This window comes from Octopus bimaculoides, chromosome 7 (genome assembly GCF_046866305.1).
Source record: "Octopus bimaculoides isolate indiv1 chromosome 7, ASM4686630v1, whole genome shotgun sequence".
Lineage (NCBI taxonomy): Eukaryota > Metazoa > Mollusca > Cephalopoda > Octopoda > Octopodidae > Octopus > Octopus bimaculoides.
Genome location: NC_142934.1, coordinates 35,636,018 through 35,649,790, shown reverse-complemented (window position 1 = coordinate 35,649,790; position 13,773 = coordinate 35,636,018). Strand labels below are relative to the sequence as shown.

The 13,773-nt window shown below is 38.0% G+C and overlaps 1 protein-coding gene across 2 annotated transcripts in view; it reads left to right on the top strand.

Moving 5' to 3' along the window:
* The window catches only part of LOC106883410 (uncharacterized), a 59,598-nt gene that overhangs the window by 14,045 nt on the left and 31,780 nt on the right, over positions 1-13,773 (top strand). For both annotated transcript variants that reach the window (XM_014934403.3, XM_014934402.3), the window contains exon 5: positions 12,957-12,998. In XM_014934403.3, the coding sequence (XP_014789889.1) occupies positions 12,957-12,998 (42 nt within the window). The remainder of the gene's footprint in view (positions 1-12,956; positions 12,999-13,773) is intronic.

Below are 13,773 nucleotides of genomic sequence, written 5' to 3'. Positions count from 1 at the left end.
AACCTCTAGAAATACACGTTATAGTGGATGATAGTAATCCAAGCAGTGTAATAGCCAAACAAGTCAAATTACAAAAGCTGCAAAAGTTTGAAACATATGGGGAAGTGAAAGATTGTGGACAAAATACTATATCAACAAGGTGGGTTGATCTATATCAACAAGTAAAGATGATAACATCTGAGCTTGCCTTGTAGCACAAGGGTTTGAGGAACTGTTATTTATACCTAAGGAAAGCCTGACTGTAGGAAAAGGAGTAATGAGAATATTTATCTCTCTTACAGCAAGCAAAAATTAGAATGTGAAAGCCACAGAAATAAAGTCAGCTTTTTGACAAGGCAAGGAACTAAATTGGGATGTTTATATTAAACCACCTGTAGAAAGTGACACAGAAAACTTGTTTGGAAACTCAAACATGGATTATATGGTGTTAAGGATGGTGCAAGACAGTTCTATATGAGCGTGAAAGATGAACTTATTTAATTAGGATTTAAACAGCTAAACTTGGATCCTGCTATGTTCACATTGACAAAAGGTGGAAATCTGCTTGGAATCATATGTTGTCAGACAAGACATTTGAAGAAATGTTATGCAGAGTCAAAGAACAATTTCTAGTGGGTAAAGTTGAGGAAGGAAACTTCAGATACAGTTTCCAGATACAGATTTGGTGTATGTACAGAAATTGGATCCTCCACAACTAGATCCTATACATGCATCTGAGAAACAATCTCAACTGAATGGAGGCGAACAGTCCCAGTTCAGGAAGTTAGTCAGTCAGTTGAACTGGGTGGTACTAGGGTCACGTCCAGACATGACCTTTGAATTAGTTGATCTAAATACAAAACTGCCAGAAGCAGCTGTTGCTGACTTAGTGTGGGCTGTTAAAGGAGTGGTGAAATTGAAGGTTATAAAGCTTGTTCAGTCATTTCCATCCATGCAAGGAACACCTACAGAAGACTGGGAAATTTTTCTATTCAGCAATGCAGCTTTAGGGAATGTAAACAATGACAAAGGGAGTATTGGAGCACACATACTGTGGATTAAAGATCTTCTTGTAAACTGCTGTCCAATCTACTGAAAATCCCAACAAAATCGAAAGAATAATTCAATTCACTATAGCTGTTGAAGCCTTAAGCTTGCAGCGAAGATAAGAATCAGTAGCATACTATAGAAAGTCTCAGGAAACATTTGTGGGATAGGTGAGCAGAGTCTACCACTCACAGTATTTATTGACAACGAGAGTGTCAAAGCTCTGAAGTCAGCAAAACTTGTTGAGGACAAACACCTGAGGATTGATGTTGCAGCGATAGTGGAAATGAAACAGAACAAGGCTGCTGAGGTCAAGTGGTGTCCAGGCAGGATACAATTAGCCAGTTCTCTGACTAAGCGGGGATCATCAACATCATCGTTTAACATCAGCCTTCCATGCTGGCATAGGCAGAATGGTTTGATAAGAGCCCAACAGGCAGAAGCCTGCACCAGATTTCTGTAACTGTTTTGGCAAGATTTTTACTGCTGGATGCCCTTCCTAACACCAACCATTTAGCTGAGTTGACTTAGTGCTTTTCATCTGACACAAGCACAGGCGAGGTCAGTTTTGGTAAGGTCTTTACAGCTGGATGCCCTTCCAAACACCAACTACTTTACAGTGTGAACTGGGTGCTTTTAAGAGGCATTTGCATTGACAGGGTCACTGAGTACTTACAAAACAAAAAAGTCTTTATTGAGAGGGGCGGGGGCATTGGAGGAGGTGATCTTGTGTTGGATGAGGAAAAGTTATAGTGAGGCAGAGAGACAGAAACAGGTGTCTTACTGTAGAGGAGGTACAAGGTTACCCGGCCAGAGGGAGAGAGATTAGGAATGAAGACAGAAACAGGTGCGCTGCCACAAAGGAAACACCCAACCTGAGGGAAGTGCAGGAGAAGGAGAGAGTGGGTGACAGCAGGATAGAGATGGTGGCAAAGCGCAGGGCATATGCAATGATATGGTGAGACAGGGCGTGGGTGGAGCACACAGAAGCTAATGGAGAGCAATGTTACAGTGGCACAGGGCCAAGATTGGAGAGTGCAAGGTAAACCTAGTGCATGAAATGGAAATGTGAGGAAGTGAAGAGATGTAGTTTGGTTTGTTGTGATATTTTTTTGCGTGTGGGTGGTACACAGCACTTCTAGAACTTAGTTAGGCTGATGTGGACGGGTCTCTGGAATTGAATTGTTGAATGTACTTCAGAGGGGGAAAATTTAAGATAGAAATTAACTGGACCTGCACAAACTTCACAGAAAACATTAAAAAATGTAAGCATCTGTAAATTGTGTGCTGGTGCCATGAGAAATGTTTCTATATTGTGACACTTATAGAATATAGAAAGAAGTGTAAAACCAATAATTATATAATCCAACCAAAATATCTCAGTTATGCAAACATAAACAGAATTACTATTTAGCTTTAAAATACATCGTACATATTCAAAGAACCTTCTTGGTTTAGTGGTACAGAACGTTCTTCTGGTACTCTTTTATTCTTTTCTTGTTTCAGTCATTTGAATGTGGCCATGCTGGAGTACCGCTCCTTTGTCGCCCTTTAATCAAGGAAATCAGTGCACTTTAATCGAAGAAATTGACCCCTGTACTTAAGCCTGGTGCTTATTCTATCAGCCTCTTCTGCCGAATAGCTAAGTTACAGGGATGCAAGCACACTAACATTGGTTGTCAAGCGATGGTGGTGGGGGGACAAACAGAAGCACACACACAAACATATATATATATATATATATATATATAAGACTGACTTCTTTCAGTTTCCATCTATGAAACCCCCTCACGAGGCTTTGGTCGGCCTGAGGTTATAGTAGAAGACATTCTTTAAAGTATAGAGTTGAATTTCATGTAGCCACCTGTTGGCAACTTTTCTCATCCACCCATTTTGTAGGGGGTATTACTCATTTTCTGGGCTCTTTTCACAGTTATACCCTGTTCAAAATTTGCATTGATTTTTGTACGATAAAGAAAGGAAGGGAGGGAGTCTTGTTTGGAGTGGAAACATTAAACATGCTTGGAAAAAAAAACATAGTCTTTCCCCCCAACTAAAAGACATGAAGAACTATGAAAGAGTGCAAATAAGTATTGGGGGTAGGTGAAAGAAGAGAGAACTAACAGTTGATCATTCTAGAACTGCTAGGATGAAACCATAAACACCTGAATGACTTTCCCTCTATTCATTACTAAATGTCTCTCCCTCTTCTTCATTGTTAAAAGTAAAGAAGCTAGAAAATGACTGATGTTTTCCTTTCTCTGTCTCTATCACTTCACTCCTTTTCTTTACAGTTAAGAGAGTGCAGGTGCTTGGCTCAGTGGTTAGGGGTGTTTGGTACACGATCATAAAGTCATAGGTACGATTCCTTGTGGCGTGCTGTGTTTTTGAGCAAGATACTGTGTGTGCGCCACCTTGCTACAGTGCACTTAGCTGGCAAAAATGAGTTGTAGCTGTAATTCAAAGGGCCAGCCTTGTCACATTCTGTGAGGCTGAATCTCCCTTGAGAACTGTGTTACGGCATGCATGTCTGTGGTGTACTCAGCCACTTGCATGTTAATTTTATGAGCAGACTTCTGTTGATCAGATAAACGGGATCCTCATCATTGTAAGTGACAGTGCCACTTTTTAAAAAAGAGTGAAAGGAAAGGAAATGTTTTATCTCATAAGCCAAAAATGTCGTGTTTAGTATAAGCAGCGAAAGCTAAGATGAAATGATTGCTATTCTGTTGTGTAGTGGCTTCGCCCTCGACTCCTGCTCAATTTGATAACAACTGTCTGTGCATTGGTGTCTACCTGGATGCTTGACCTCCAGATCTGTGAGACACAAATGCTGCTGTTAGAACCAGATTAACACTCATAGTGACCCTAACAACTAAAAAGATTTTCCTGCCCCTATATAGGATCTGTTTTTGTTTTCTTCCAACCACTTGGAGGTTTATCTTGCTCCAGTCCACTCAGCTGACCAAAATGAGTTGTAGCTATAATTGAAAGGAGCCAGCCTTGTCATATTCTGCAGTATGCATGTCTGTGGGGGTACTCAGCCACTTGCAAGTTAATTTTATCCTCATGTGGTAATGAAAAGTGAAAGTGACATCCAATATTTGCTCTAGTTATTTGTCTTTGATTTAACAATGTGTCTATGTATCATCTTTTCTTTCGATATATGTGTGTGTCTCTCTCACTTCCTCTGTGTCCTTCCTCTCGCTTGCTTTAATTAATATATGTATGTATCTATGTATCTACTTTTCTTTCGACGCATGCGTCATTCTACTCTGAAACATTTTACCTCCCCTTCAACTGAAGAAAAGTAACAGTAACATTCGCAGCTATTTGCTGAGAGAGAGAGAGAAGCACACAGCCAGAATAACTTTCTGACAGATAGATCGATAGGCAACATTCTCTTTCACTATTCTTCTCTATCCACTCCCTTCACTCAATCTATCTCTCTAAATCCTTCTCTTTCTCCTTCCCTCCCTCTCCTCTCCCTCCTCTATGTCTCCTTGCCTGTAACTGTCTTCCTGCGTTTAACGTGTTATATTTCTCTTACTTCTTAGCACTATCAATCTCCCCCCTCTCTCACTCCTCTTACTTCCTCCTCTTTGCTGCTTTGCCTCACTTCAACTATACTTCCTCTGCGTCTGTTCTCTCCTGCTTTACCACTCACTCTCCTTAATACCTTTTATTTCTCTTTTTATTTGTACCTCACCCTTCAACCTTTTTACCTCTTCCTTCGAAGTGTAGCGCACACCACAGGTACGTATGTACAAAAACAAAAAATCTATGCGTATTAATGTTTAATACGATGTAAGGGAGATAACTCATATAATTACCTTCTTTTATAGAACTCTCTTGTGTAGAGGAAGAACATGTTTTGGTGAGTTAACGAAGAGGAAGAAAAAACAGAGCGTAGCTTGTCTTCCAACAGTTTTTAAAACGATGTTTATCAGCCATAACACGGCAGATGGCTGTACTTCTCTCTGAGGCAGCTCCTTTACCCTCGTAACAGCTGATTGTAATACCTAATGCTGCTACACCAATCATTAGGTTCGACTTAGTTTTAGAATAGACCCATGATTAAAAGTGTTGTAGCTGAGACCAGCCATTCTGTCTTATTCAGTCATATCAGTCTAGGACAATATGCATATCCTACTTCTTTAAGCTGACTGAATGTTGTATGATAAATTTACTTGCTATATTCTAGTAGGTCAAGCAATCATGTTGAGGTCCTCTTTTTTCTCTTTGGTGTTATCTTAGACTTCAATAAATGAAATATCAGCACTATCAATCACTCCCCTTCTCTCTCTCTCTCTTGACAAATAGTGGTGAAGATTTGAGTTGCTTTGGTGTAGATGTTTGTGATGGCAGGTGGTTATTGTTGATGTTGTAGTGGTTATGTTGTTCTGTGTCTGAGCTAGAAACGTTTTTGTGTTACTTAAAGTATGTTAGGAGTAAGGGTGAGGTTTAAAAAGATGCCTTCTAACAAATGTACAATGCAATATTCATTGAAAATTTTAATGTCTCAGAGAAGGGGTAAGATTTTTAATTATCATATTGCTTCTAGGGTTTGGAATTTTGATTGTGAAGAACCCCTTGCATATTAAACATTAATGTACAATAGGACAGTCATGATTATCATTAGTACCACAATTTTATTATTATAGTTAGGTGATGTGACAGCATCTTTCGGACATCCAACAACAGTCATGCCATTTAGGCATGTGCCTTGACATTCTGAGTTCAAGTCACTAATCTGAAATAAAATTAATAAAACTATTAAAAAGTTAGAAACATCATGAAACTGGAAAGCAAAATGAATCAAAAAGTTATTTGCTTGCCTAATATCTAGTTCTCATCTCATGAACTTTTTCAACTGTTCACTTGTTCAACTTTTCCAACCAAGAGAGCGACATACTGATTTCATTCATATGAATGCTAACTTAGAAGAATACCAATGCATTGCAGTTTTGATAAAGAAAAGTTATTGCATTTTCTGTGGTTCCAAGCACAGATAGGATCTGTTACAGTCACGTGTTAATTTGTTGTAGTGTTTCTAATTGCCAGTTATAGTAATATTTATGATCTTATGATTTCAGAGTAAAATGGAGAGTTACAGTTGCTCAATAGTAAAGATATTGTTTGATAAATTACTGAAACCCAACCTTCCTCAAAATTATTTATTTCTGTGAATTCACGTGTTCTGTTAAGATTTCAAACCTTACTGTAAGATTAGAGAAGACGTGATGCTTACCAGCTGCCTAAACTTGAAATTTTTTAAAACATACCTTCAAGACATGGATTTTTGCAATATTCTGTTGGAATTTTTCTACAGTGGCTGAGTTAAAAGAATTGATGTTTAGCATCTGAGAGAATTGAGATAGTGGGGATTAAAGAAACATAATTTCCGAGGTATGGTATCAAACCTATTTGAAATAATGAACCCTTAAAAATAATAAAATTCAATATTTTGAAAATTTCAGAAATTGCCTAAAACTTTAAATAGCTATAAAATCTGGCTGGTAAGAGGTATGGAGCTAAAAGTTTCAGAAATAGCTCCTGTCATGGATATTAACAAATGGTGTAAATTTGAAGAAAATCTTAGAACCTTCATGACAGACCATTGTTAAATTTCACTGGAATGACCCAAAAGTGAGTGTTGCTTTGTATAAAGTAGGATAAAGACTAGGAGGAAAGGAAAGAATCTTATTATTGCTGCTTCTGTTGTTTTAGGACTTATAATGCTTATTAATACAATAGCCAACTGGAAATAGCTTTCATCTATTGGATTATCTTAATTTCTTTTTTTTTCCTTTTCCTTTTTCTTTGCCCATTTATTTCAGTACCTATTTTTCATCCACAATTTTAACAAATCAGTTATCTTTGTTCATGACTTCTTGCCAACATACTAGCTCATACTAGCTTGTCAATGCATAAATCACCAGTTACCCAGAAATTTTCAGTTCTACTTTGGGGTTGGATGAACACCTTGGAGAATGGGTGAAAAATTCGACATGAGAATATGCATTGTATTGTAGAAACTTGCTGTGTCACTAATCAGATCATTTCAGCTGGATTGCCTCATTGAGCTGGTGCATTTATTGAATTCAAAGCTTTGGTTGTGTAGTTGTTATAAGATATCACAGGTGGTAAAAAAATTTCTGTATTGATGAGTATCCTGTTGTCAAGTGAGCAAACTGGCAGTGATAGAAGAGCGCTGGAGTTTCTCTTTTGTTCAAAATGTGTGGCACCCTTGTACTGAGTTTTCATACTTTTGCTGAGTGAAAGTGACAGATGGTTTTCTAGGAGTATCCCAACGGCTGGACCAGTTCCCTCGTGGACTAGCACAGATCCTTATGGATGACCTCACAGACTCTCTGAAATGCAGAGAGTCTGTGAGGTCAAATTTCCCCTCTTTGGAGTGTGAAAAATCATTTCCGCACAGTTCTTTCAGTAATAGCACCTATTCTGTACACAATACAAATGTTTCAAGCAGCCTGAGTAGCTTTGGAACCGTGATTAAAAGAGAAGAGAAGCAGGTATTGAGAATGATTCCCCAGGAACTCGATTGTCTTATGTGAAAAGCAAAATAAAAGTTATTTTAATTTCAGAAACGATGAACAAAAGTTGTAGAGAAAGAATAGAGCAACAAAAAAGCCATAAAACACTACGATAGAAATATTTTGTGTGTTAATTCAAAGTTGGATACAAATAAATAAATTTATCTGACAACCCAGCACTTTTACAATTTGAAGTGACAGTGCAACATTACATATAAACCCCTTGCGGTACTGACTGCATTGAAACACTGTATATGTGGCCAGAGGATGGTGGAGTTTGTTGCCATGTTAGTGTACAGCCGCATAGCAGCTATGGCTGCAACCTACTTTTCTGTTAAGAATTTCTGATAACAGTGGATGGCAGCTATGGCCACAACCTACATTTCTGTTTGGAATTTCGGATAAGTTCGTTTATTTGGTTGTTGTTATGTGAAGACCACAGATGAGGTTATATGCATGTGATTAATATGTAGCCACATGTATCTCTGTTGTTATGGAAAAGTGAATAGTACTTCCGCTCAGTTTCATAAACTGAACTGATCTGTAAAAGCACGGACGTTGTTATTGAACTCTTTACAAATTTTCTCACAGAGAATCGAATAACCAGTACCAGGGTATTCCTGTCATGATGATAATGATAGCGAGTCAGATTACGATTTGAGCACTGTGAGCGACTATCAAGAATCGGACAGTGAGAGTGGTGATGAACTTACCACAACCAGCAGGAATTTTGAGAGACAGTAGTTCATCTTTGGATTCTGACAACCCACTGGCTGCTTATGCTGGGAGGTCTCATGATACTGTGAAACTATATGCTGGACAATTTCCCGAAGCGACATGGATTCACAGAGTGGCTCATCAACCTCGTGATGTGAATGCATCAACCTCGTCACTCCAGTTTCTCAAGCTTTTTATTATTTTAGAACTTATTGAACACATTTGTACCAAGACAAATCGGTATACCGCAGCCAATCGTCACCCTACCCTGCAAAGTCACTCCAGAAAGTAGGTAGCTGTCACACCTGATGAGTTGGACTTATTCTGTCTTTGGTAATACTGATGGGCCTACATCCCAAACTAGGTGTGTAGTTATACTGAATCAAGGACCTGCCCATGTCAGTGAAACTGATTGCTAGAAGCATTGTGTCCCACCTCCATGTAACAATAAATTTCTCACACACCCTACCTGAAGAAACCTAACTACATCTCCTCTTCTAAACTGCATCTTTCTCTCTTTCATATTTCCCCTACAGTATGATTGTCTCTCACTGCCCTACTCACTGTATCATTGCTTTCCCCTACTGTATCTATCTTTATACTCAGGTTTTTACCAGTCACTGCAATCCCCATTCCCTTTTCACACCTTCTTGGCGATGCCTGACTGCATATATTATGACATCCATAACTTGAGGGCATGCCCTGGCAATTGCCATTTATCTCTCTCTTTTTAACCATCACATCTATTCGCTGATTCTTGTTACTTCACCACCATCTCTCTCCTTTCTCTTGCACTTTTGCTGTTTCTCACTCTCTCTCTTTCCCTTGCTCTTCCCTCTGGCTGGGTAGCCAAGTATCTCCACTGCAGCAGCACACCTGTTTCTGCCCTCGTTCTTGATCACACTCTCTCCTTCTCTTGCTTTTCCCTCTGGCTAGGTAACCAAGTATCTCCTTTACATCAGCACACCTATTTCTTCTCTCTTTCTTGTACCTCTCTCTGGCCAGGTAACTATGTACTTACTGCCTCCCTGTCTCTCTGTCACGCTCTAACCTTTCATCATCTGACACAAGATCCGCTTCTCAAAAGCCCCCCCCCCCCTGCCCTTCTCAAAATTTCTTGTCTTGTGAGTTACTTGGAGACTCTGCCAGTGTTAATGCCATGTAAAAGGCATCCAGTTCACACTGTTAAGTGGTTGGCATTTGGAAGGGCATCCAGCTGTAAAAATCATGCCAAGACTGACCTCGCCTGTGCTGGTGCCACATAAAAAGCACTGAGTCCACTGTGTGGAGTGGTTGGTATTAACCCTTTCGTTACCATATTTTTAACCAAATGTGTTTAACCCCTTATGTGTTTCAATTAATTTCTAACATAATCATAAATTTAGGCTGGTTTCATTAAACAACTCTAACTTTTTTTATTTATCAACATATTAATGTGATTTTTGGAAGATAATTTAACGAAAGGTTCTCAACCAATTCTATACCAAAATTTTTGTCACAAAGTGACTTTAATTACAGGTAAATACAGGTAAATTCAACAAAATATAAAATTATTTAAATTTTTGTTCAAACATCGCTATAGAAAATGGGTTATTAGCTAATATTCAATTGGGTATACAACAAAATATTATTATAGAAGAGTTGTGCACATTACTGGATTTATTACTGTCTCTTTTGCCAGTATAAAATTAAAATCCAGAGCAGTACCCAGTATTTGATTCACAAATCTTTTCCAAACTTTGATCCCCCATTTTGTGCGCTTTCCTGGCATATACTGTCGAAAACGCACTCGGCCTTTATAGCCCACCATATCCTCATCTATAAACTGTTTTATATGTGCTTTGAACACAGTCAATGAGGGGGTCTTATTTTAAATAAGGGATCAAAGTCTGGTTTTCCACGTACTGGTGTACTACTCGTGTCTCTTACATGTAGATATTGAGTCAATTTTAAAAACCGTATCCTCGTCATTATACTTGAGACATATTCGTCTCCAAAGGGTTCATCACTACTCCAGTAATTTGATATTCTAGGTAACTTTCTAATGCCCATAATAATATTTATGGCAAAATATGCTTTAATTTCATTCAAGTTTATGGGAAACAACAAACTATCCTTTTTTACGCTTTGTTTACATTTAGCGTAACGGTTTGTTTCTGCCGTAATCAATTCAAATAGGCACATTGGAAAAAGCAAAAAGAAATAGTCTAAAGCTTTACTCTCCTGGGTAAGACTGTGACTTGGTCCAGTTTCTTCAGAAAAATCACTGAAAGAAGGAGTTTTTAAATTTTCACTCCATTCAGGTACTAATTCGTTTTTTTTATCGCTATCATCGGAGCTCTCGGATTCACTGCTTTCATTTTCGGAAAATGAAACCTCAGATTCATTATCAAATACCACGTGCTTTTTTTTTTCGGTTACAGAGTTAGATTTATCAAGGTCTTCAACGGAAAATCCTTCGAATTCTGACTCGCTGCTTGACAGAATAAAATTCGTATCCATTTTTTTGTCAGGATTACAAATTTTGAAAACACAACAGGAACAAATTTGGAAAAAAATCTCCCAAAATTCACAAAATTAAAAAAACGTGTTGATCGTCGTACAAAACTATAGCTGAACTGTTTACACAAATAATCACATGTTTTCACGAATGTACTAACGAGATTTGCTCGGATATTCTCATTTAAATATGAATAGGTGATTACGGGCGGTTTTGGGCGGTTTGGTCACATGAACCAAAATTTTTTTTGGGCAGCTTTGGGCGGTTTGGTAACGAAAGGGTTAAGGACATCCAGCCATAAAAGCCCTACCAAAACAGAGTTAGTAGCCTGGGGTAGTCCTCTACATGGCCAGCTCCTGTCAACTGTCCTACCCATGCATGCATGGAAGATAGTAAACAACGGTGATGATGATAATGCCTCGTGATTGGTTCAAGCAGATTTAACACAATCTGCACTTCTATGTCAGTGATTTTGAAGACGACCACCAATTGTTCAAACTGCAGCCAGTTATTGATATTCTGACTGAACAGTTCAAAACTGTATATTTTGGACCGGGATGTGGCCACTGATGAATGTCTTTGGAAATAGACTTGGATTCAAGCAGTAAAATCCCTCAAAGCAGGTGTGATTCAGGATAAATGTTTTCAAAGTGTACCAGAGTGGTAGTGTTGTGTCACAATACACGTCCAACTTCAAAGTATACTTCAGTCAGGAGCAGAGTGACATTCTTGTGAACCAGAAGATTGTGTTGGAGCTGAATGAACATCTGCTTGGCAAAGGGTATAATGTTCATATGAACAACTGGTTCAGTAGCTCTCGGCTTATTCTTGTTCTCCATTGACAGATAACAAATGTAGTCAGAATGGTTTGTCTGCATTGGAAGGACATTTCCAAGGATCTGAATTTGGCCCTGAAACATGGTGTGATTGACTTTTGTTCCACCGCAATTGGTTCACTCACTTTGATATGGAAAGATGAAAAGTTTGTGAACATGTTATCCATGCGACATACTGCTGAAATGTCAGAAATTGAGAAGCGCAGAAACATTGTCCGGAAGCCAAATTGTGTCCTCAGTTACAATGAAGGCATGGGTGGGGTAGATTTTTCCGATCAAATGGCCACATCTCACTCCTGTGGTAGAAAAACCATCAAATGATATAAGAAAGTGTTTCTCTATCTGCTCGACCTTTGGTTAATGCCTTCCTTGCAATGAAGGTTATGGGGGGAGTCAAGAACGATTTCTTGATTTTCAACCAGCATTGATCAAGGAGGTGTGTAACAACCACCCTTCTGAAGACTATACGCTACAAGGCAGGCCATTGGCTCTACCTAGTCCAGCAAGGTTAACAGGCGTTTCCTCATCATTATTCCCTCATCAGAGAGACCACACCTGTACAGATGTGTTCTTTTTATAAAGCAGGGTGTGTGAAAAGAAACAAACTTTGAATGTGAACAATGTAATGTGTCACTCTGTATGGCACTGTGTTTTCAAATATACCACTCTGAGAAGAATGTGTAGATACACTTTAAAATTCTTTGTATGAAAAATTATGTAGTTACTCAACAGTCTAATAACAGTACACAGCACAGACTGTCAGTACTAAATCTGTGTGCAAGGGGTTAAAGGAACATTCTGGCTTCAGAAACAAAGAAAAAGGTTGGTGCCCCTGACCTTTGCATGGTGTTACATACTTATGCTGGCGAGAAAATAGGGGAAGAAGACACAACCTAGGGCTTACTGCTGTAGATCGATTAATAGAAAGCTCTCTACACATTTTTCCTTTGTCGTATAACTAAACTGTATCAGAAGAACTTTTACCAAACCTTGTTATTTCCCCCTCTCATACATTGCATCATTCTTCAGTGATAATTTTCAACATAACCAAGTAACTTCAATTTCAGCACTTCATGCCATGATAATCATTTACCTTACAGTTGCTAAAACAGAAGGAAATTGATGAATTAAAACCTAACAGTATATTTTAGACTGTTAAACAAGGGCTGAGAACTTTCATCTTTCCAGGGACATTAAAATATTTTACACATTTTCATTGGAATGGAGATGTTGTTTTCATTAATTAGATGTCCTGCTTCACAAAAATGAGTTTTTGTCCATTGTATAACAAAAAGCGTTTCTTTTTCTTATATGTTACAGCTCCTCCTATAACTGAGAAGATGGCAGATGTTGTGATTACAGGTAATATTATTTGCTGTTCTTCTTTTTTCAGTCCAGTGATATGACATCATGGTTACACACTCTCACAAACATACATACATATTTATATGATACGTTTGTTTTTCTAGTGGTAGTAAGGTAGATAAGCACAGTTGGCTTGAGACATTACATGGAGCAGAAAGTACATATAAAATAAAGAAAAAATGTATATACAACTGCAAAATTTTTGAGTTACTTCTGTATATATCTGTGTATTTATACATACACTTTGTTTACTTGCCAATGACAGCCCATCAAATGTACTTAAAAATTCGAAATATAAGAAAAATTGTTTTAGTTTCCAATTGTTTCTTATTTCCTAATTTTTTCTTCATTTTGAATTTTTAGCATTAGATAAGTTATACATACACATCAAAACCAGTAATATTCTATGTCACATAGTGTAACAAATATAATATAAAAGTACTTATCCTGTCCAATTTAAGGAAAAAAAATCTTAAAACCTACTTCTGTGCTGTTTCCTCTTTTATTTTTTACCTACAACTTTTGATTTGTATGGTTTCTTAACCCCTTTTCAGCTATATATACATGTGTGTTTGTTTGTGTGTGTGTATATATATATATATATATATATATATATATGACCCTGTTCAATATGTAGGAAAGGAGTGGGATGTAATTCCATTTGCTGCACCAAGTGTAAGCTATGGACGCATAAGAGATGCAGTAGAATTGTAGGTAGGTTATGAGATGTGGTTGCTTTTGGGTGTGGCAGATGCACAGGAACAATAAGTAC